Source organism: Micromys minutus (assembly GCF_963924665.1).
Source record: "Micromys minutus genome assembly, chromosome: 32".
In the NCBI taxonomy this organism is placed as follows: domain Eukaryota; kingdom Metazoa; phylum Chordata; class Mammalia; order Rodentia; family Muridae; genus Micromys; species Micromys minutus.
The window spans coordinates 3,267,249-3,290,886 of NC_137967.1; the positions used below are offsets into that span (position 1 = coordinate 3,267,249).

The following is a 23,638-nucleotide window of genomic DNA, read 5'->3' on the forward strand; positions in this document are numbered from 1 at the left end:
CATCTGGACCAGAGACTAGGACTGGAGAGGGCTCTACAGTGATTAATGGGGCCCAGAATGGTGCATGTCAGCTGATCCGAAGGTAGTTTCAGACCAGTGTAATCAACAGAGACATTGCATTGATACTGCTGCCAAACTCATTGGTGCAGGCGCTGCCACAGTGGAGTTGCTGGTTCTGGTGCTGGTATTGGGACAGTCTTTCGCAGTGTTATCATTGGCTATGCCAGAAACCCTTCACTGAAGCGCAGCTGTTCTCACACGCTACCCTGGGATTTGTCTCGTCTGAAGCTATGGGTCTTTTGTTTGATGGCTGCATTCTTGATCTTGTCTGCCATGTAACAGAAATTAATGCCTGAAATGTTGGCGTTGATAAATTACGGATGTAATTCTGTGTATCCTGCTGTGACTCCGAAGACTGTAGCGCTGGTGTCATGGGAATATGTGTTCTTTCCAAAGTCGTTTCATTAAAGATGAAAACTTAAGAAAGAAAAGAAAAGAAAAAAAAAAAAAAAAAAACTCGGCAAAACCCTCCTGAGAGACCAAATCTTTTTAGGCCAGGTATCTTAGAGAACCTGACCGAAAGTTGAACTTAAGATAAGTAACAGGACGGCAGCTACCACCAGTTGTTTCCAGGCTACCCCCCAACAAATCTGCACCTCCAGCTTACAAGCCACCCCCAACTAACCACCACCAATCAGGAAGAGCACAGAAGTTAATTTAAGCTTATGGTTTGGCACCAGCCATAATGTTAGAGGTCATAATGGACCCCCAATCAGATGTGTACCGGGATAGACACCCCCTTCCCGCCTCTATAAATGCTTGCCTAAAACTGGGCTGGGGCACCTTCTCCCATTCTTCGCGCTCCATCTTGAATAAGAGACCCTAACGTGATCACATCAGATTCGGCTTCTTGGTGGTCTTTGGGGGATTCACGAACGTTCCCTGGCACAACATTTTGGAGTGTTGGCCGAGAACTCCAAGGCCTTAAGGACTGGACCCAGGGGGTCTCAATACCAATAATGTCTGTCTGAGTTTGTGAGTCTGTCCATGTGTTTATGTATGGGAATTCCTGTCTTTGTCTATTCATAAACTGAGTGCTGCCACGTCTGTAATTCTGTTCTGAAAAGAAAACCTTAAATCTGTATTTGTGTCCAGAGGCGGTTAAAGCAGATGTGCTAGGGGACCATGGCCACGTGGGACCAAAGGACGCTGTGTCTGTCTGGGGTGAGCGTGGTCACCGGTCTGGTTACTTTTGTTCCTTTCTGACAGAGGGGGGGTAAGAGCGCCACCTTCTGGTTGTTTTTAATGTGGCGCGTTGCAGTGTAGAGTGCTTGGAATTTTTCTTGTGTTTTGTCTATATTAAGGGGCAACTTCCTGGACAGACGTTTAACATGGGACAGACGTCTTCAACTCCACTATGTTAAAACTAGGGGACAGAATCTTTCTGTCATCACTAGGAAAACTTTTCTCCCCAGACATCGGGCAGCACCGCCTAATTTAACCCCTTAGGTGAAAAGCAGCTCTGCCACAGGCAGCCCCCAGAAGCAGGGGAGGAGGGGGAAGGGAGACCTGCTGCAGGGACACAAAGCCACCGGGGCGGGGGCTGCCTTCTGAGCCTAAGTCTGTCGTTTTTACCCTTTTCTGCAGCAGGGCCAGTTGGTGATCAAGGAAACTAACCCGATCACAACTGGCTCTTTGCCACGGGGGAGCCCACCAGCAACCAGGCAGCTATTGAGGCTGGCTTTCCCTTAGACCCACCCAGACTGGGACTTTGAGAGAACTAAGTCTTACCACCCGTCTCTGTTAGCAGGTCACAAAGCGCTATAAGACAGCCCACCGATTTGGTCAAAGATAAAACAAGGCATCAGTCAGAGAAATAAAGAAAGGTCCGAAGCTTTCTTAGAAGAGTCATAGACACATCCCAAAGCAGAAGTCCCAGTAGTTCTAGCTTTTGCCAGAGAGCACCAGATATTAAGTAAACAAAGAAAAAACAAAATCTTCAGAGGGTTGAAAGGTTAAGAGAAAAAAGTCTGATAACAGTGGGGAAAAATGTTTAATAAAAGAGAAAGGGCAGGGGGCTGGAGAGATGGCTCAGACGTTAAGAGCACTTACTGCTCTTCCAGAGGTCCTGAGTTCTATTCCCAGCAGCCACATGGTGGCTCACAACCATCTATAATGAGATTTGGTGCCCTCTTCTGGCCTGTTTGGCAAGACCAGCTGCTCCTGCTGCTTTGCCCAAGTGTTCCCATTTTATATATGATCTTCACTGAAGAGTCTTTGCTTCTTCCTTATAGAAGCCTACCAACCAAACAAATCCCCAAATCCAAACACTTCAAACACCAGCTCCTGAGCTGTCCTGCTGTCCCTCACTGAAAAGAGCAGAAAACCTAGTTTCTTTCTTTTTCTAATTTTATTTAATGTATATGAGCACACTGTAGCAGAAGAAGGCATCAGATTCCATTACAGATGGTTTGAGCCACCATGTGGTTGCTGGGAATTGAACTCAGGACCTCTGGAAGAGCAGTCAGTGCTCTTAACCACTGAGCCGTCTCTCTCTCCAGCCAGATAACCAGAGCCTAAATAAAGAATGTCCCATAGCACAGTGTCCTGACTTTACCTCCTGGGGATCGTCTTGAAGGCTGGCTGAAACATCCTGCCTGGTTGTTGGGAGTAAAGGTCAGCAACAGAGCTAGGGACCTGACTCCCATCCCAGCATCCAAAGCAAGCATTTCTCAGACTATCCCTAGAGTTTCTGGTTGACTAAGTCTCTATCCTTCATGTTCATTGTTTCAATTTAGCCATCCACAATGTGTAAATATTTAAAAATATCAACTATGCCAACAAATATATACAATTTCACCTCAACAAATAAGCTCCTCGAAGTTCTCTCGTTTGCTTATTTTACCTATGTGTGTGCCACAGGAATGCCTGGTGTCCGAGGAGGGAGGAAGAGGAGAGCATCAGATCCCCTAAAGCTGAGTCACTCGTAGTATTGAGCTGCTATGTGGGGCCTGGGAATTGAACCTTGTTCCTGTGCAAAGGGCAGCATCTGCTCTTAACAGGGAAGCCACCTGTCCACCTTACACATTAACATTTTACAATTAAATGAGAGAGAGAGAGAGAGAGAGAGAGAGAGGGAGGGAGGGAGGGAGGGAGGGAGGGAGGGAGGGAGGGAGAGAGAGAGGGAGAGAGAGAGGGAGAGAGAGAGAGAGAGTTTCCAAGACAGTTGAAAACTGTCTGTGTAGCCCTGGCTGTCCTGGAACTCACTTTGTAGACCAGGCTGGCAGAGATCCGCCTGACCCTGTCTCCCGAATGCTGGGATTAAAAATGTGCGCCACCGTCGCCCGGCAAAACTCTGATTTTGAACATCGAAATCCAGCAACACTTTCTGGCTTTGATTACCCCCTCCCCCCATTTTGTGTTGAATTCATCTGTATGTTCATTGGTTCTTCCTAGCTAAACTTCCCCCCTCGTACGGCCCTGCAGTCGCCGGAGCTCAGAGCTGCTGTGATCTCCGGTTTGGGGCGAAGGTAGACGCGGAATCCTCCCGGGTGCTGGGACTGGAAAGGGCGGGGCGGGGCCGGACTCGAGCTCCGCCTACTGCAAGGGGCGTGGACCGTCCTATGCGGATGTTTGGGCCTCGGCGGCCTCCGTTCCCAGCGCGTCCCAGAGCCCAGACCGCGGTGGAGCAGCGCGTTCCCTGCTGACCATGGAGTTTGACTGTGAGGGCGTGAGGCGGCTGCTGGGCAAGGTGCAGGCAGGTGGGGGGCCGGACGGGACCCAGCGCACTCCCCCCAAACCTTTCCCCCAAAATCGTTTCGTTGTCCCGACACACCCACTCATACTGTTACCCAGGCTGACCTGGAAGTGGCGGCAATCCTCCTGCTTCAGCCTCCCGGTGCTGGGTCACAGGCTGGTGCCCCCTACCCCTAAACGAATAATCAGTTCCTGCGAGTGACTGTCTGCTTTGAGAAATCCGGGTTATCCCATTGTGGGAGCCATTCTCCACGGTGCTGCCTCCTGGGGCGTTTGTGACTCGTACTCCGTGGCCTTGTTCTGTGGTCCACTCATCTAGGGTTGTGGTCACAGTGTAGGTGCTCACCGTGGGAAATCTCGGCACAGAGCTTTACTGTGGAAAGGTGGAGAGTTTCTTCCACCCTCTCGCCTCACCCCACCCCACCCCCAGGCCGTATGCTCTGCATTCCTGACTCCCGCCCCCGGCGGTCAAGGGTCCTCTAGTGGTTAAGTGACCCTGGCCGTTCAGATTGCCCTGGAAGAGCCCTGAAAGATGACTCTGTGCTGAAATTCTTGGGCGTGTGTGTGAGTGTGTGTCTTGGTTGGGAGAGTTTTTACACTTCTAAGAGTTTTAAGAACTCCCAAGTTGATTCTGGTGGTTTAGCTGACAACTACAGGTGTAGGCTGGTTGAGGTTTGGTTGTAAGACTTTTCATTTGTTTTAAAAAAAAAAAAAAAAAAAGGAAGAGAAAAAAGAAGCCCGATGCGATGCGGTGGCACTCGGCTTTAGTCCAGGCGCTCAGGAGACAGAAACAGGTAGTTCTCTGTGAGTTAGAGGCCAGCCTGATCTACATAGTAAAATTTCTGGACAGCCAGGGTTACCTAAATGAGACCTTGTCTCAAAAATCAAAAGTAAAAAGAGCGACAAAGAAAAATCCTCTGGAAGAGTGGCAAGTGCTGTTAATCACAGAGCCTTTTTTTTCTTTTAAAAATTATGTTTCCGGGCTGAAGAGATGGCTCAGTGGTTAAGAGCACTGACTGCTCTTCCAAAGGTCCAGAGTTCAATTCCCAGCAACCACGTGGTGGCTCACAACCATCTGTAATGAGATATCTTCTTCTGGTGCATCTGAAGACAGCTACAGTGTGCTCATATAATAAATAAATCTTTAAAAAAATAAAATAAATAAAACAGTTTTCCAAGCCAGGCCCTTAATCCCAGCACTTGGGAGGTAGAGACAGGCAAATCTCTAAGTTTGATGCCAGTCTGGGCCATGAAGTGAGTTTAGGTCAGCTTGGGCTACACAGAGAAACCCTGTCTTGAAAAAAGGAAAAAAATAAAAACCCCACAACAACAATCCTCTCCAGTTTATTTTGTTCAACAGTTAGGATTTCAGCATCCTTTTTGTATCTCTCTGAACTTACTTCCAAGTAGTTTTATCCCATTTCCAGGATGCTGATAATCTTAACTCCTTTCTTTTTTTTAAATTTATTTATTTATTTATTATGAGCACACTGTAGCTGTCTTCAGACTCACCAGAAGAGGATATCAGATCCCATTGCAGATGGTTGGGAGTCACCATGTGGTTGCTGGGAGTTGAACTCAGGACCTCTGGAAGAGCAGTCAGTGCTCTTAACCACTGAGCCATCTCTCCAGCCCTCTTACCTCCTTTCAGTTAATCCTCACCGTAGGATTTCTCTTTGTAGGTAAGAAAATAAGTTGAGAGAACTTCCAAGATGGCTCCCACAAGGCCACAAAGGAAGACAGGAAAAGGCAGTTCACCTGCTTGCAGCAAGCTCTTGCTTGTATTTATTTTCCCTGTAAAATCCAAGGTACCTGGAGGGCGGACAGGAACGTCAGGTTGTCTCTAGGGAAAGAGGCATTCAGGGAGAAAGGGGCTGACAGGATTGCCAGACACCCTTGAGTTTGAGTCATGAACCCCTGAGGTTGGGAGGAAAGAGCCAACTCCTGCGGGTGCCCTCTGCCCTCCACACGTATATACCTGCGTTAAATAAGTACATTAAAATGTAATTAAAGACAAGTGGATCCTGAGTGGTTCATTCTGTGGTGTCCCATAGGCGTCCCGGGGTATTTGGAGGCATTTAGATTTAACCGATCAAGGCTCCAGGTCTTGGTGATAAGCTTGGAGTTTAATACTTTCCTTGGTATCCGACACAGCAAATTGCTTGGCTTCTCTGGATTTCATTTTACTTTATAAAACCGAACAGTCGTAAACTCTCCTTACTCCTTGGCACTATGGTCTCAACGATGAAATCAAGGGGGGAAAAAAACAAACGTGGTGACGCATGCCTGCGTTCCTAGCATCTAGGGGGCGGAGCCGGGACGGGAAGATGGCCCCTGGAGGGCGGCCTGCAGGTAGCACTGTAGTGTAAGGCCGGGGGCCCTGCCCTGCCGCCTGGCACAAACAGATGTTTAGTCTTGGCCACAGCTGTCTTCATTCTCTGGCTGCCATTGCTCTCGTTTCAGTACAAGTTCAGGGATCTGACCGTAGAAGAGCTGAAGAACGTGAACGCGTCTTTCCCGCACTTCCGATATTCCATGGACACCTACGGTATGAATAGTGTCCTCTAGTCCTTGCTGCTTGATTTGGATTATTAATTATCTGGCCTAAAGAGCTTCCAATTCTTTTTTTTTTTTTTTAATCTCAGAACTTTCAGCGTAGCTAGGGACAGCCTTGAACTTGTGATCCTCACCCTCTATCTCAGTGTTGGGGTTACAGGCAGGCACCCCTTTGCTGGTCTGGTAGTCATTCTAGAGCATAAGCTGGCCTTGAACTCACGGCATTCCTTCTGCCTGTACCCCTCAGGTGCTCGGGTTACAGGTGTAGGACATCGTGCCTGGCAAGTTACGTGTCTAAAAAAGTGGGCATCAGATTTGGACTTGAGTGTCAAAGTTTTGTATTCTTTGCTTCCTTTTTTTACCAGTTTACTTTGACATGTCTCTGTGTGCAGAGCTGTCACGCGCTCTGACTGCTAGTCTCTACTTCTGACTGACATTTTGGACTTTGTCTTCCAGTTTTCAAAGACACTTCCCAAAAGGACCTGCTGAATTTCACCGGCACGATTCCTGTGATGTATCAGGGTAGGTATGGGGGCTGAGGGAGCGTGGGACTTCTCTACAGGAACAGCCCACTTAATAAGAACTTTGTTTTTAAAGATTTGTTTATTTAGTTCATGTATGCGAGCACACTGTCGCTGTCTTCAGACACACCAGAAGAGGGCATCAGATCCCATTACAGATGGTTGTGAGCCACCATGTAGTTGCCAGGATTTGAACTCAGGACCTCTGGAAGAGCAGTCTGTCCTCTTAACCTCTGAGCCATCTCTCCAGCCCATTTAATAAGAACTTAATTCCTTGGTGGTGCACCGCTCTGAAAGTGTTTTTACACATTTATACCTGAGGCCTGCTCAGGACGTTACTAGATCTGGCAGGATCCTGTAGATGTCAAGGGAAGCCTAGATTAATTTTAATTCCATTTAGCAGCTTGTCAGATGGTGCCCGCGAGGGGGGCGGGTTGTGAGGACAGAAGAGAGCATTGAGAGACAGAGACACGCTCTGGGGAGAGACAGCCTTGCTCTCAGTAACAGGGCCAGGGTCCTGTGTGTTCCTGTCTGTCTGTGTCTGTCCTCGTCCCTCCTCGGTGACGCCACACTGTACCTGTTCTGTAGGTGAGACTGACTCTCTGCCTGGTCACATGACCAGAGCCCCAGTGCATTACTAGACATCTTAGAGTTGAGGGGCAGGTTGAGACAGTGAGGATTTACTCAGAAGGAAGGAAAAAGATAATAATTAACCGTTTCCTAACTGTTCCCTGCTGATTGTTCAGCAGCATGGTCTTTGGTGTAGTAGAAGACGGTTTAAACCATGTCATCTGAAAAACACCAGCAAAGCTCTCTTTCCAAAAGACTTCTCTGAAGCGGTGCCCACAGTTCCACCATTAAACGTTTGTTCTGGCTGTGCATGGAAGGAGTACATTTATAATCCTGGACTTGAGGCAGGGGAGTTGAAGGGCAACCTGAGTTACTAAGACTCTGTCTCAAGTGAAACACCGATGTGCAGTGCAGAGTGACTGATACTAACTAGCTATTCTCAGGGGGTGTGGCTCCAGTGAGCCTACTGCTACTGACCAGAAGGCACTGGAGTAAATGAACCCAGTAGGCATTTGGAGGAGATACACTTTGAAGAGGCCTTTCAGAAATCAAATTAAATGGGGCAGAAACCCTCTTAAGAAAGGGGTCAGTGTGGGGCAGTAGGATTTTGAAAGACATCTCCAAATACCTGGCCTTTCCTTATGTTAATTTCTAAGCAAGCTGAGCCTCCTGTCTCTCCCCTTAAGACATGTGCTGAGGCCTTTTTCTGCCCATGGTTGGACATGAAAGCCTTAACTTCCAGGCAGGACTCATCTGTGTTCGCTTTGCTTACTTCCGTCCCGCCAGGACCTCTGTCCGTTTGCCGTCTGACAGAACTTCACTGAACACCTATGGGTCGTTACTTGTAGCCTGTGCTTTGCCTGGGTGGATGTTAAGCAGAAACAGAAGGGAATGAGTAAAGAGAAGAGGGGGTAGGAAGCTGAGTCGGGTAGTTCATTTTGAGGCAAGAGATTCATTCTTATTACTTTGCTGATTTCAATTTTATCGTGTTAATAATCACTACCTATTAGCATTTCGGTTTCTGGGTATTGTAGTACCCCTCACAAAGCTGGGGTTCAACCCTAAACATCCTCTGGGCCACTGATCCTCTGCCTTTTGAACAGATGTGTAGTTAGGCCATTGACCCTGTGCCAAGTCTTCCTGGAAATAGCCATGCTGGTTACAATACTCTGTCCACCCCAGTACTGGAACTCAAACCCAGGGCTCCAAGTAAGAAGCCCCTGCTCCTGCCTTGCACCACTGAGCTGTTACTACCTTCTGGAGGAATGCGATGGTGTATCTGTGTACTTGGTCATCGTACGGTCTGTGATCACATCATTGTGTAATCATAGGGCCAACAGATAGGGTTGCGCCCAGACCCACACTGTAAACATGTAGGGAATATGTAGGGAAACACTGCACAGCAGGTGTTCTGAGAGAGGCTGGTTGCCAGGTTTTACCGTGTCTGTAACGTGCTAGTGTGGCAGCTTTGGAGAAGTGCTGTCTGGACCCTGTTGGGTTGCATCAGTCTCTGAGGGGAATGGCCAGGATGCTTTACATGCTTATAACCTGTGCAGTCGCTGCTGGGTGCTGTGCTGGGGGAGGAAGCAGGGTGAGGAAAGTCAGTAGGAAGACGGTTTCCATAGAGAGGAGAGGACCACAGTGAGGAAGGGAACTGTTTGTTTACATCTGACCTGTTCCCAAGTGGATTTAAAAGTACGATTCATAGTGTTGCCATGCCCTGCATGGTTCTCATCCCAACCGCCTGTGAAATTAGGACAGTATTTATAGATAGACAGAGTTTATAGAGGAAAGGATTAGGCAGAAGGAGCTCAAATGACTTGTAAGAATGAATAGAAGTGCATATCCGGTGCGGAGTGGAATGTTTTTAATACAGTGTAAGATGTAAGACACTGACTGCTAGATGTTGAGCAGGAGTAAGGATAGAACAGTTAAAATTGATTTTTAAATGTCTAGACAGTTTCCTTTTAATTACATTTCATTTAGCTTTGGGCTTCCTGGCAAGCAAGGCGTGACGTACAGGATTAAAATCAGAAGGGCCTGCGGTCAGGTTCCTTCCTATCCCTCCTGTCCTCCCAAATGGTTTGTTTTGTGGTGGAGGGTTAATGATCTAAAGCAAAGCCTCAGACAAGCTACCTGCCAGACAGGAGTGCCAAGTGACAATGAGGCCGCATGCAGGCAGACAAGAGCCAGACTCCTGCCAGGAGCAACAAGTGCTAACCATCCACTGGCATCATTTGACTCAGAGACTACGAAGAACAAGTCTGCATATGAAAATGTCAGTTTTCAAGCCCTCTGCACCTGAGGGCAGCAGCCGCCATTGGTGTAGAAGGACAGCTGCCCTTCCTTCATGGTTCTCGTTGAGGTCGGCTTGATCAGGTCCCAGTCTGACATAATCGCAGTGTTTGAGACTGACCAATCCCGGGGCCTCACATCAAGATCTGCTTGGTTGGACCTGTTGACTCAGCTTTGAATGTTATAAGCCTGCTTTTTTTTTTCCTGAAAAGATCATTGAACCATTCCAAAGGATAGTGTTTCTATAAGATGAGTATGGGGGGGGACAGGGGAGTGTTCAGGCTGCCCTACCCCACTCTCACTTTGGTGGGGGGTGGGGAGGTATTGTTCAAAATGCAGAGCATTTTGTCCCTATCCCCTTCTAACTAGGTTCCAGGAATCGGCATGGTTTTCAGTTTCTTTAGGTCATTCTGACATACACTAAAATGTAAGTGTCACTAAGAGAAGGTGACTTAACCTTCCCCTCTAAGCCCAGTGTTTGTCCATGCTGATTTATTTGACAGACTTATTTAGCAGCTTGTATCATAGGCACAATCCCTGGTGTTGGGGACACAGGGAAGAGAGAAGACACAGTAGAAATTTACACCGGAGTAGAAAAGCAGGCTGGGTAAGGAAATACCTTCACGGTAGAATAGATGGAAGAGTGGAGAAGAAGCTACGGCATCTCTGCTCGGAACACAAACCACACAGAGAAGACCCTGTGCCGCACGCGAACGGCCCAGCACAGCCTCTAAGCTGTCTGTTGTCATGGTTTCGCTGCTGTGCTGGTGCTGTGGAGAGCGAACGAGAAGCAGGCTGGTTTACCTCCATCCTTTACACTCAAGCTCGGTACCTTTCTTCTTCCTTTCATTCCAGCCCTTGGCCCTGTCTAGACTGCCTTCAAACTCACAGTCCTGCCCCTCGGCAGCATTGGGCAGACTGATGAGCTTTTCCCGCCATGCCTAGCTGTCTCCCAAATGTCGCCTCGCTGCATGATGCATACGGTGTGTAGGTGTCATGATCTTTCTCTCCAATAGGTAAGACATACAACATACCTGTTCGCTTCTGGATTTTGGATTCCCACCCTTTTGCTCCACCCATTTGCTTCTTGAAGCCAACTGCAAACATGGAAATCTCAGTTGGGAAACATGTGGATGCCAAAGGCAGAATATACCTGCCCTACCTCCAAAACTGGAGCCATGTAAGATCAACTTGGATTTTCTTTGGGTTTTATTTCATTTTTCTGAATATTTGTCTTTGTCTTTGATCTTGGTGATACAAGTAAACACTGCATCTTCCCTCCCTCCTTCTTCCCCCATCTCACTCACGTAGTGCACACTCACAGATGCACACCCATGCAGGCGTGAACATACTCATGCACACACATTGTCTGGTTGTTGGGTCAGAGTCTTTCTTACCATGTAGGCCGTTTGTGACCTGGAACTTACCATTGAGACCAGGCTGACCTCAGACTCGCAGAGATCTGTTGCTTCTGCGTCCCAAGTGCTGGATTAGAGGCATACGCCACCACGCCTCAGCGATCTTTCAGTTACAGTCTTCATGTGATTTAGAGATAGTTTGAAATTGAGCTTTCTTGAATCTTTGACATCCCAGAACCCTGATAACATCAGCCTGCACAGCTGCCTTCTCCAGGTCTGGGAACCAGCTGCTGCTGTTCCTTGTTTTATTATCATTTAGCACTTGAAGAGTTACAAAAAGGCTATTAGCAAAGTACTGGAACTCTATTTCCTAGTTCCTGTGTACTAATGATTCTCATGCTATATATAGATGATAATACTCTATTAATCTATAATGTGCTTTGTTTAACTGACTGTAGTGTGTGTGTGTGTGTGTGTGTGTGTGTGTGTGTGTGTGTGTGTGTGTGTGTGTGTAGGGACACTGTGATCTAGGGCCCCAGTCATGCTTGGCAAGCAAACATTTCACTACTGAGTTTTGTCCTTGTTGGCCTTGGCTTGCTCTGTGGCTCAAGCAGGCCTTGGACTGGGACCGTCTGCCTCCCTCCAGCTGTGGTTCTGGTTCTGTACTCCAGGCTTTGGTTTTGGTTTTGCAATACAAAGGATTGAACCTTTGGTCTTGTTCATGCCAGACAAGAACTGTACTTCTCAGCATTCATCCTAGCATTCAGTTACTTTAAAAAAGTTTTTAAAAGATTTATTTATTCATTTAATGTATATGAGCACACTGTCGCCGTCTTCAGACACACCAGAAGAGGGCATCAGATTCCATTACAGATGGTTTGAGCCACCATGTGGTTGCTGGGATTTGAACTCAGGACCTCTGGAAGAGCAGTCAGTGCTCTTAACCACTGAGCCATCTCTCCAGTCTACTTTAAACTTTTGTAACTTCTATTTATTTATTGCGGGTGTTTGTGTGTGCACATATGTGACATGGCATGGGTGCAGAAGTCAGAGGACAACTGTGGAAGCTGGTTCTCTCCTTTCATGTAAGTTCCAGGGTTCAAACTCAGCTGGTCAGGCTTGGCAGAAACACCCTTAGCTGCTGAGCCATCTCCTCAGCCCTTTGTTTTGTAAGGAAGTACACAGAGTTTGGGGATAGAGGACTCCTGTCTCCAGTTTATTTTGACATGCTCTAGAAAATGACACAAAGGTAGAATGTTACCAACCTGGATGGCATATATGTGCTATATTTGTATCTTCTCTATTAGCCTGAAATGACTTCAAAATACAAAGTCTGAAACCTGTATATTCTGCTACAAAGTGTGTTTATTCTATTTTTCTACATTAGAAAGGTGTTGGTTTAGCATTTTTCTTCCTGTATTGTGTAGATCTGTGGAACGTTTCCTCCAGATCTCTAGAGAAGCTATTACTGTATGCTACAATTTGACTGCATTTCTGAAAAGAATAGTAAGAGTTAAAGACATTTTGTATGGTGGTTTAGAACAATGGGAAATACTGAATATATTTCACCTTTGACAACCTGTGTTTGAAGAAAAGATTAAATCATAAATGTGTAAAGTAAAAAAACAGTGTATTTAACTATTGCTGCCATGAAGTCTACGGAAATCTATTATAAAAACTTAAAATGTATCAAATGTGGTTAACACTTGAATTCTAGTAACAAGGAGGCTGAGGTACCATAATTAAAGGTTTGAGCCAGCCTAAGCTACACACCAAATTCTTATCCTGGGCTACAAAGCACAAGACATACAAAACGTGCTGTCTTTATATACAAAGCATGTGCTGTCTTTACATACAAAGCATGTGCTGTCTTTGCATACAAAACTTGGTTGTCTTTACATACAGAAGGTGTGCTGTCTTTACATACAGAAGGTGTGCTGCCTTTACATACAGCACGTGTGCTGCCTTTATTATTGGTAAGGGCTGGTGGTGTATCTTGGTGTTAAGTGCTGTCTTTATTATTGTAAGGGCTGGTGGTGTATCTTGGTGTTAAGTGCCTGCCTGCGTGCACAAGGCTGTGGATTTGGTTCCCAGCACGGACGGAGAAAGAGAACATGCAGTGGGAGTAGTGAAGATGAAGACCAGGCTCTCGGTGGCGAGTCTGGGGAGGCTGTGTGTGTTGGTTTTCAGCTGTGCACCATTCACAGATTACCTTGACCAATGACAGGATAAAGCCAGTGCTCTGTAGAAAATACAGTTGGGTAACTTCTCCCTTTGCATGCATTCTCCAGCCCAAGTCTGTCATTGTTGGATTAATTAAGGAAATGATCGCCAAGTTTCAGGAGGAACTTCCTCTCTATTCTGTGCCGTCGTCCAGTGAAGCGCAGCAGGCGGACTTGCTGGCCTATATCGCAAAACTCACTGAAGGTTTGTATTGTCAGCGACACCAGCTAGGAGTTAAGGAGTTAGAGTTTCTCACTAATATTCTCTACCCTTTGCTAACCCAATCAATACATAATCTTATGAATAAGTAATATATATTTCTTGTTTAGTATTCCTCTACATCAGTTATAAGGTATTTTTATGTAATTCCAATTAAAGTTTGTTTGTTTTTTAAAGATTTATTTATTTGAGTAGCTGTCTTCAGACACACCAGAAGAGGGCATTGGATTCCATTGCAGATGGTTGTGAGCCACCATGTGGTTGCTGGGATTTGAACTCAGGATCTCTGGAAGAGCAGTCAGTGCTCTCAACCGCTGAGCCATCTCTCCAGCCCTAAAGTTTGTTAAAATATAAAAATGTTACTCTCGGGCTGGAGAGATGGCTCAGCGGACAAGAGTACTGACTGCTCTTTTGGAGGTCCCGAGTTCAATTCCCAGCAACCACATGGTGGCTCACAACCATCTGTAATGGGATCTGGTGTCCTCTTCTGGTGTGTATGAAGACAGGGACAGTATACTCGTATAAATAAATATACATTTTAAAAAAATGTTACTCTTATGTAATCAGATTAAATAGTTCTTGCTTTGTTCAAAGCCCCTTATAAATCAATTAGCATGTAACTTTATCATTACCTGTTTCTGTAGTTATTTTTGGCTTATGCAGTGTATGGGACCCGAGGTGTATAAGTCTGAGTTCCTTATTAGGGTTAGAGCCAGTTACTCATGCCTAGAACATTTCAGTGCAATTCTTGTGAATATTGAGATCAGAGGGATGTGTGTCTTCCTCGGCTTTTTTTTTTTTTAAGAGTTATTTATTATATATGAGTACACTGCAGCTGTCTTCAGACACAGAAGATGGCATCAGATCTCATTATAGATGGTTGTGAGCCACCATGTGGTTGCTGGGGATTGAACTTATGACCTCTGGAAGAGCAGTCAGTGCTCTTAGCCACTGAGCCATCTCTCCAGCCCCTTCCTCGGCTTTTACTAGCATATAACATAATGTACAGTAGTGGCTTTCAGTAGGACATCTTCAACATGTCCACAGTGTGTTTCTTTCTTGTTCACCTTGCACTCTTCTGTTAAGTCCCTCCTACCCTTAACCTACCCTCTCCCTCCTCTTAGCTAGCTTCTGCGTTTACTTCCTGGTTACGCAGGGGTTGTTTTTTTAGAAAGTATTGTTTTATTCTGTGTGCATGAGTGTTTGCCTGCATGTATGTCACTACCTGGTGTCTGTCATGGCCAGAGGAGGGTATTGGATCTCTGGAACTGAAGGATCAGGTAGTTGTGAACTACCATGAGGGTGCTGGGAATTAAACCCAGATGCTCTTAACTACTAAGCCGTTTCTGTAGCTCAGATAAAAGCCTTTAAATATTTATAATACCATCCTTAAAAAGGAGATCCTCTGTGTAAAACGGCATTCAATATAGCACCCCTGCTTTTCTTAGGGGAGGGTGCAGTGTATTAGCTTGAGACAGGATCTCAGGTAACTAGCTCCCCTCAAATTCTACATGGCTGAAGATCACCTTGACCTCCTGACCTTTCTGCCTTCACCTCCCTGTTGTTGGGATTACAGGTGTGCACAGAAATGCCCAGATATTTCCTCTACACGCCCCACCCCTAAGAGTAGGTGTCACTGTAAAACCCAGGTGCCACCCCAATACCCTGACGGCTGCGGTCACAGGCGTGAGCAGTTATGCTTGGCTTTAGGCTCCCGTTCCTGCCTTCGTTAGTGCAGCAAAAGTTTTTAAAATAGGATTGTTGGTCAGAGGTGGCACGCACCTTTAATCTGGTGCTTCGGGGGGACACAGAGGCAGGGGGTCTATGGAGGGAGCTCCAAGACAGCCAGGGCTGCACAGGAAATCTATCTCAGAACAAAATAAAACTAAAAACTGTATGAGAGTTTTGACGTTCTTTTTATTTTTAAGAAGATGCTAGAAAGGTTTTTTTGTTGTTTTGTTTTTTTCAGGGAGGGGGATGTGTGGTCCAGGCTAGCCTTAAACTTGCAATCCTTCTGCCTCAACTTGTTGAGTGCTGGGATTATAGATGTATGCCACCTACCAAGCTTATAAAATACTAAAGAGATTTTTTAATATTATTTTTAATTCTTAGGATAATCTTTTTTTTTTTTTTTGTAGGTGTCTCAGACATAAATTCAAGGGGCTGGACAAATCATGAGAGTAAAATCCCCAATAAGATCACTGTGGTTGGAAGTGGAGATTTGGGTATTGCTTGCACGTTGGCACTTTCAGCAAAGGTATGTAGACATAGTGGCTCTGAGTGTGTTTATACGTTCATTAGACTTTACGTTTTTTTTCTTTTTCCATTTTTCATGTATGTGTGCATGCATTTTTGGCATGTCTTAGCACACATCGTGTGTCTGTGTGCACCCGCGTGCTTGTGCACATGGAAGCCTGAAGTTAGAAGTCAGGAAGTATCTTCAGTTGTTCTTCCACTTTCTTCCCTGAGGCAGGCTCTGTCAATCGATCGCAGAGCTGGACACTATGTTACTCTGGGATCCTCTAGCTCTGGCTTCCGAGGCCACAGTTACGGGTGGGCTGCCATGCTCATCTGGCACTGACACTAGTTTCTGGGGATGGGGGCATACAGTCTAGATCCTCAACCACTCAGCCAAAGAGACAGGGCTTTGCTGTGGAGCCCAACCTGCCCCCAAACCCTCTTCCTTTCAGCCTCCGGAGTGCTGAGGTTGCAGACTTTACAGCCACACCCAGCTCTAAGCATCTAAGACAGACAGAAATGACCTAGGCTGCTCCGTTTTACCGCAGCCCAGTGATCAGCGCTCGCGAATGACTCAGTGGCAGTCGGTATAGCTGAAGCCCCTCTTCCAAAGCCCCGCATTGCATTGCTTCCCGACTTGTTCATAGTGAATAAGGGGTGGGGTCTCCACAGTGTGGTGCCAGTACGTTTGTAGGATGACTTCCCTAAATGAGATTGGTGGGTTGTGTAACTTACTAGTCTTTAAATTTCTAAAATGTTTTATGTTTTTCTATAGAAATTATCAGATTGAGCTGGGCAGCAGTGGCACACCCCTCAGTCCTGGGAGGCAGATCTCTGAGTTCAAGGCCAGCCAGGTCTAGAAAGTGAATTCCAGGTCAGCCGTAGCTGTGACCCAAAGAAACCATGTCTCAGAGAAACAATTAAAAAAAAAAAAAGGAAGGCAGGAAGGAGGAGGAGGAAGAATGCCACAGCAACAACACTGGAACTGAAGTAAAAACTTAAACTCATGCCCCACGTCATTTATTCCATCTGAAGAAGCCATGTTAGGTCCTGGTGTTCAGTAGTCAGGACTCAAAGGCAGTGTCGCTCACGTAACAGCTTCACACGTGCACACCTCCCTTACTGCTGTTGTGTTACCTTTCCTTACGTGGTTCAGGAGCCCTCCCTTAGTCTTTCTCATGAGCACAGTGCTGTGTCGGTGAGTGCCGTTCTTGTTCTAATCTTTCCACACAGGGCATTGCAGACAAGCTGCTCCTCTTAGACCTCTCAGACGGGACTAACCAAGGGACGATGGACCTTGACATCTTCAACCTGCCTAATGTAGAGATCAGCAAAGGTTTGATTGTTCTGTTTAAAGATGGTTGCAGTAGTCTATAGTGCTCTAGTAGCTGGGTCTTAGATTGTTTGTGGAACTGGGAATTGGGTCCTAGAAAATTTTTGTTTGTTTTTTTGTTTTAAAGATTTATTTATTTTATATGTATGAGTACACTGTAGCTGTCTTCAGACATTAGATCCCATCACAGATGGTTGTGAGCCACCCTGTGGTTGCTGGGAATTGAACTCAGGACCTTTGAAAGAGCAGTCAGGGCTCTTAACTGCTAAGCCATCTCTGCAGTCCTAGAATTTTTTAAATTATATTTTTGCTTCAGTTAGGGGGCACACATGCCATGGTGTGTGTACCTTTGAGAGTTGGTTCTCTCCTCATTCCTCGTGGGGCCTAGGGCATTAGGCTCAAGTTGTAAGGTTTAGGGACAGAAGCCTTTCTTCACTGAGCAGTCTCTCCAGCTCAGTTCCGAGAACTCTAAGGCTGAAAAGTGTCATGTAGGATCTATTCAAAGTTCTTTTTTTTGCATGTTGCAAGCAAAGACATTGAAATAGACCAGTTGATCTATCCAAAGTCTTAAGCCAGTTACAGCCAGTTAGGCAGATTCGGTTTGCATCTTAGCTTGGCCATATTATAATCTGACATTTGCAGGTTAAATAAGAAAAAGAAAAAAGGTTCTTTTATCTCTCCCATTGTTTTTGTGTACATACGCCTCATTTTGCTGTTTCCTGGCTGCCCCTGAACTCCACAGCTCAAGCAGCCTTCCTGCTCGCCTGATGCTCTCCCAAGCAGTGGTGATGGTAGACACCTCCACTGAGGGCAAGCCTTTTAAAAACGCATCACTTCAGGCTGGAGAGATGGCTCAGTGGTTAAGAGCACTGGCTGCTCTTCCAGAGGTCCTGAGTTCAATTCCCAGCAACCACATGGTGGCTCACAACCATCTGTGATGGAATCTGATGTCCTCCTCTGGTGTGTCTGAAGAGAGCAACAGTATATTCATATACATAAAATAAATAAATCTTCAAAAAAGAGCATTCCTTCATAGGACATGTAACATTGTATTAGTACAGATATATTCATCTACATAAAGACTATATTTGGGAATGCAGGTTTAAAAATACTTTACCAGGAATTCATGACTGTAAAAACACCAAGCAAGCCTGGTGAGATAGCTCAGTGGCTAAGCGCCTGTTCCCACGGAGGACCTGAGTTTGTTTCCCAGCACCCATATTGTACACCTCACAACTGCCTGTAACTCCAGCTCCAGGGGTTCCAACAGCCTTTTCTAGCCTCCACAGGTACCCACACACGGCATACATACCCAGATGCATACAATTATGTGTGTATGTGTGTATAATTTTTTGTCATAGGATTTTTTGTATAGCCCTGGCTATCCTAGAACTCACTCTGTAGAGCAGGCTGCCCTCACACTCAGAGAGATCTGCCTCCCAAGTGCTAGGATTAAAGCTGTATGCCACCCTGCCTAGATTAAAAATACATTTTCCAAATCAAAATAATAAGAACAGATGGCTGGACATCTTTTCCTAAACGTCTCTCCCAGTTTATAGATAAGACTGACTTACACATGGCGCGGTGAAGTGAGTGTCTTTGGTCACCCCCTGGGTTTCTTCTGTTCCTTGACAGTACTCATGGTGGTCAGAAGAATTGACTTGCCAGTCTGTCCTAAAAATAGTCACAGTTCAGGAAGCATTCGGAGCCCTGGAGAGACAGTCAGCTCATCTTCCAAGAGAGCGCAGTAGCTGCTCTAATGGTCCTTTAATGTTGAGGAGGTCCCTTGGGGAGCTGGATATTCTCTTGTGCCTGTCATTCCGAGCCATGAGTTCTCAAGGGACTTTTTAACTCTTCAGATCCCTGTAGGAGAGGCTCTTTCGCGCCCAGCCGTAGAGAAAGTGAGGCCATTTAGGATGTAAGGAAACTGTTTTTTTTCCCTGTGTGTCACATCAGCCAGTGGCAACGGTGAAATAACTTACTAACTGAAAGAACAGAATCTTTGGAGGAAGCGTGCGGTCTGTACTTCAGCCGAGCAGGGGCTCAGAATTACCTGTGAGGGCGAGGACTCTGGCACGGCAGGCTGAAGCTGGTGTAGTGTTGTAGATTAAACCGGTCATTGGTCTCTGATGCTCGTCAGCCTCTCCAGGGACCAGATTTCAGCTTTCCCCGGGGGTTAGTCAGTTAGACTCCGAAAGCAGCCGTCTAGTGACTAGTCCAGGTCACTTGACTTCGTTGCTCAGCTCTCCTCCTCCATTCTCCCCCATCGTATCAGAGAATCCTGGGGCTCCCATGCTCACAGTCCAGAAGCCAGTGGCTGCTGGTTTGCTTTTCCTATTGTGAACTACATAGAAAAGTAGTCTCTGTATTGGCACTGGCTCTATTTCCTGCCTATTTTGTCCTGTATCCCAGGCTGGCCTCCAGCGTGGAGCCACTCTGCCTCGTCCTCCCAAGTGCTGGGTCACAGCTATGTGCCATCGTGCTTGGCCGAGCATACGTGCTGTTACCCCTGAGCACTCTGAGTGACAGCTACGTTCTCTGTTGATAGAACAGAGATGCCTTTTACCGTGTACTAGGGACATGTGTGTCTGTTTTCTGTTCATAGAACAGAGACGCGTTTTACCATGTACTAGGGACATGTGTGCCTGTTTTCTGTTGATAGAACAGAGACGCGTTTTACCATGTACTAGGGACATGTGTGCCTGTTTTCTGTTGATAGAACAGAGACGTGTTTTACCATGTACTAGAGACATGTGTGCCTGTTTTCTGTTGATAGAACAGAGACGTGTTTTACCATGTACTAGAGACATGTGTGCCTGTTTTCTGTTGATAGAACAGAGACGTGTTTTACCGTGCACTAGTCTTAGTGTAGACCGTCTCGAACTCAGACTGTTTCTTTTTGTTCATTAGATTTGTCTGCCTCTGCTCATTCCAAGGTGGTGATCTTCACAGCCAACTCTTTGGGTGGTTCTGAATCCTACCTGCTCGCAGTACAAAGTAACGTGGACTTGTTCAGAGCTCTTGTCCCTGCTCTGGGACATTATAGTCAACATGCTGTCTTTCTTGTTGCCTCTCAACCAGGTAAAACGCTTCATTTTAAATTCAAATGATGGTCCAGACCATCTGCATGATTGCCATTGCTGACTTAAAAACTAGCGACCAAACAAAAGCCAAATCACTGAGGCCCATAAGGGGATATTCAGTAGCCTGCTCTTAGAATGACTGACGTTACATCAGCTGCAGTTCACAGCTCTCATGAAATGCGCTGTTATTTTCCAGTTGTTAGCCATACCTCCTGAAGTGAGAAAATGGTTAAACCCTCCAAGAGACTCATGCAGTGATATTTATGTGTGAGATATCTAAGTCTCAGGTGTTATGAGGATATTAAGAAGCATATCATACATGCAAAGACAGTTTTTACTTTTGTGTGTGTGTGTATATGTGTTTGCATGTGTACACACACACACTGTGTGGCGGTCAGAAGGCAGCCCTCCTTTGCTGTGTGTTGTAGGTTGAACCCAGATTGTCAGATTTGATGGCAGCGACCTTTACCCACCTTACCATCTCACCCACACTGTGCGCCTTTAACAGTTTATGTTTGGTAGATTGCTTCACTTAAGAGAGATGTTTCTGCAGACTAGGTGGTTTGGGCTCACTCAGTGTTTGAAAATGTTCCACAGTTACGTGTTTTATTTATGATTTTCTTTCTTTTTTTTTTTTAAAGGTTCATTTATTTTATGTATAGGATTACACTATAGCTGTCTCCAGACACACCAGACAAGGGCACCGAATCCCATGACAGATGGTTGTGAGCCACCATGTGGTTGCTGGGAATTGAACTCAGGACCTCTGGAAGAGCAGTCAGTGCTCTAACCACTGAGCCATCTCTCCAGCCCTCATTTATGATTTTCAGAGACATCGACCTCTTTAAATCCTTTTGGCATGTAAAGGAAAGGGGAGTTGTGGGGTTTTCTCTTAAGGTGGTGTAAAACATAATAGCATATGAATCGATATTTTGATTGATTTAAGCCTAAAACATACAAGAAATGTATCATGAAATGAAACTATTGGGCCGGGGATATGGCTTGGAGGTAGAACGCTCGCCTGACGTTCACGAGGCCTGGGTTCTAAACCCTGCAGGTACGCGCACACACAAAGAATAGTGCTTCACTGAAACGGAATTATTTTCTCCTGCTTTCTGTTGGGACGTGGGCTGAGCTGTGCACTGACCACTAGGACACCAGTCTCAGATATGATGAAAATGTATTGAACACTTACAGAATGATCAATCAGGACCACAAACGTGTCCTCAGGGTAGACTGTAGGAAAAACCAGGTTCAGAGTTGAAAGGCAAGCGGTGAAATGTTAGAACGTTTCTGGGTAAGTAGAAAGTACTAACCCTAACCTTTAAGCTGATTGGTCCTGAGTGTGGTACTTTAGCTTGGTTCATGTTTTCAGTACACCTTACAAGCATACGGCCAGCATGGTGGCACACTCCTGTGATCCCAGTCCTCGGGAGCAGAGGCAGGAAGATGGGAGTTCAAGCCAGATAGACTGTAGAACAAGACCCTGCCTCAGAGAGTGTCGATGATTCGGCGCATTTAAGACCTCTTTAAAAAAAAGACCTCCAAAGACTCTGGAGACGCATTGACACACTTCACTAGTGAGATGATCCTTTCCATGTGAGCTATGCTAGAAGCTTTTTGTGGTTGTTTGTTGGTTTGAGACAGGGTTTCTCTGTGTAACCCTGTGTCCTGGAACTCACTCTGTAGACCAGGCTGGCCTCAAACTCACAGGGATCCCTCTGCCTCTGCATCCTGCATGCTGAGTTTAAAGCTATGTGCTACCACTGCCCAGCTACATTCTTTTTATCCTGAAATTGTGACTTTGTAACACGTAGTGGAAATCATGAGCTTTGTGACATGGAAACTGAGCACATTTCCTGCGACAAGAGTGATTGGGATTGGCTGCAATCTGGACTCACAGCGGCTACAGTACATTATCTCCCAGGTCCTGAAGGCACAGACTTCAGGCAAAGAAGTGTGGGTTGTTGGTGAACAGGGAGAAAACAAAGGTAAGTACATCCTTACTAATGATGCTGCCAACTGTGTGTGTGTGTGTGTGTGTGTGTGTGTGTGTGTGTGTGTGTGTGTGTGTTTGTATTGCTCCCTAGCAACCTCAGGGTTGCTAAACCCAGGGCCCCAAGTGTGTTAGGTGTGCTATCACTGAGCTACAAACCCCAGCTCCTGTCATGCTCATATATTTGGGGTTTTGGGGAGTTCTTTTTTTGTTTGTTTTTTAGTTTAAGTTTAAAACAAGACCAGCCAGGTTTTAAATCTTAGTTGAATTTTAGAGTCTAGATTTAAATGTTTTCCTTTCCACGTAAACACGCAAGCATATAAAACTCCAACTGTTCTCTCACCCAACTCTGCTTTGCCTAAGCTCAGCCCCACTTCCTAACCGCATGCCTCCTGCGTGTTTTTCCTGAAAGAATTTTCAACAGCTGCTTGTCTCCCCTCAGAAGGCCATCACTTCAGCTCCCTGGGTGGAAATAAAGCCAAACCCTCTCCTATCCCAGAAGAAAGCTTTCTGGATCTGAGGTGCCTTCCTCTACACCTTCTGTGTCTCTCCTACAGCCAAGCCGCTGCGTGGTAGCTGGCTGTCATGGAGTCCCTGCATTCACGTCACAAGAACAGGTCTGTACAGTGCCCTGCACTGTGAAAGGCGGAAACACAGTCTCTGCTGTACTTTAGAGCCGCCGTTCTCAACCTGTGGGTCCCGACCCTTTTGGGGACCGTGAAGCAGATATGTATCCTGCATAGCAGATACTCACCTGACCGTTCAGAACAGTAGCAAAATTACTGTTAAATAACATGAGGAGCTGTATTCAAGGGATGCAGCATTAGGAAGGCTGAGAACCAGTGTTTTAGAGAGATATCAGATATTTTGGCTAACAAGATATACAGGATGCTATTTGATTAACTATTATTTTGGTGTTTAGACATGTACACATGCATTCAAGGTAGGTTGAAACCAATAGGAAAAAGAAACTGTAGCACCCCAAATGATGGTAAAGGCCGTCACTGAACTAGACGTTGGGAGAAGGAAATAGTGAAAACATCCCAGTGGAGGCACGTAATTTGCTCCCAGTAGGCAGTAAACCCATGGTTCTTCTGACTTGTTCTCAGCACGGAAACAGAAACAGAAGGATCTAGGGTGCAAACTGGGATTACTTAAGTCCGGCGTTGCGATATTTGACATGGATGTGTGTATACATCAAAAGCACAGACGGCTTTTCGTCCTTTTACTGGGCTGAGATCCAGCCCAGGACCCTGTGCTTGACGGCCAACTCTAACCACAGAGCTACACCCCTGGCTTTGTACTCTCCACTTGCCTTACAGCAGGATGCACGCACGCACGCACGCACGCACGCACGCACGCACGCGCGGCTTGGTTTCATTGCCTGGCCCTAAAGGCAGAAATGGATCAGAGGCTCTCTGCTGACTGCTTGTTAGACACCAAACTACTAATAATTTCTACGAAAGTGACAACATGATAGTGATGTGACG

The 23,638-nt window shown here is 46.1% G+C and overlaps 1 protein-coding gene and 1 pseudogene across 2 annotated transcripts in view; both read left to right on the plus strand.

The window, feature by feature from the left end:
* LOC308414065 (oocyte-specific homeobox protein 5-like) overlaps positions 1 to 3,707 on the plus strand; it is a 9,289-nt pseudogene extending 5,582 nt beyond the window's left edge. Inside the window, exons 5-7 of the transcript in view lie at positions 150 to 184; positions 1,156 to 1,224; positions 3,457 to 3,707. The product of the transcript in view is annotated as an oocyte-specific homeobox protein 5-like (transcript). The remainder of the gene's footprint in view (positions 1 to 149; positions 185 to 1,155; positions 1,225 to 3,456) is intronic.
* Positions 3,666 to 23,638, plus strand: part of UEVLD (UEV and lactate/malate dehyrogenase domains) — a 30,769-nt gene continuing 10,796 nt past the window's right edge. The window contains exons 1-9 of the mRNA XM_080908263.1: positions 3,666 to 3,751; positions 6,220 to 6,304; positions 6,769 to 6,834; positions 10,715 to 10,878; positions 13,348 to 13,483; positions 15,637 to 15,755; positions 16,970 to 17,072; positions 19,980 to 20,150; positions 21,970 to 22,143. Coding sequence (XP_080764389.1) covers positions 3,710 to 3,751; positions 6,220 to 6,304; positions 6,769 to 6,834; positions 10,715 to 10,878; positions 13,348 to 13,483; positions 15,637 to 15,755; positions 16,970 to 17,072; positions 19,980 to 20,150; positions 21,970 to 22,143 — 1,060 coding nt within the window. The 5' untranslated portion in view covers positions 3,666 to 3,709. The remainder of the gene's footprint in view (positions 3,752 to 6,219; positions 6,305 to 6,768; positions 6,835 to 10,714; positions 10,879 to 13,347; positions 13,484 to 15,636; positions 15,756 to 16,969; positions 17,073 to 19,979; positions 20,151 to 21,969; positions 22,144 to 23,638) is intronic.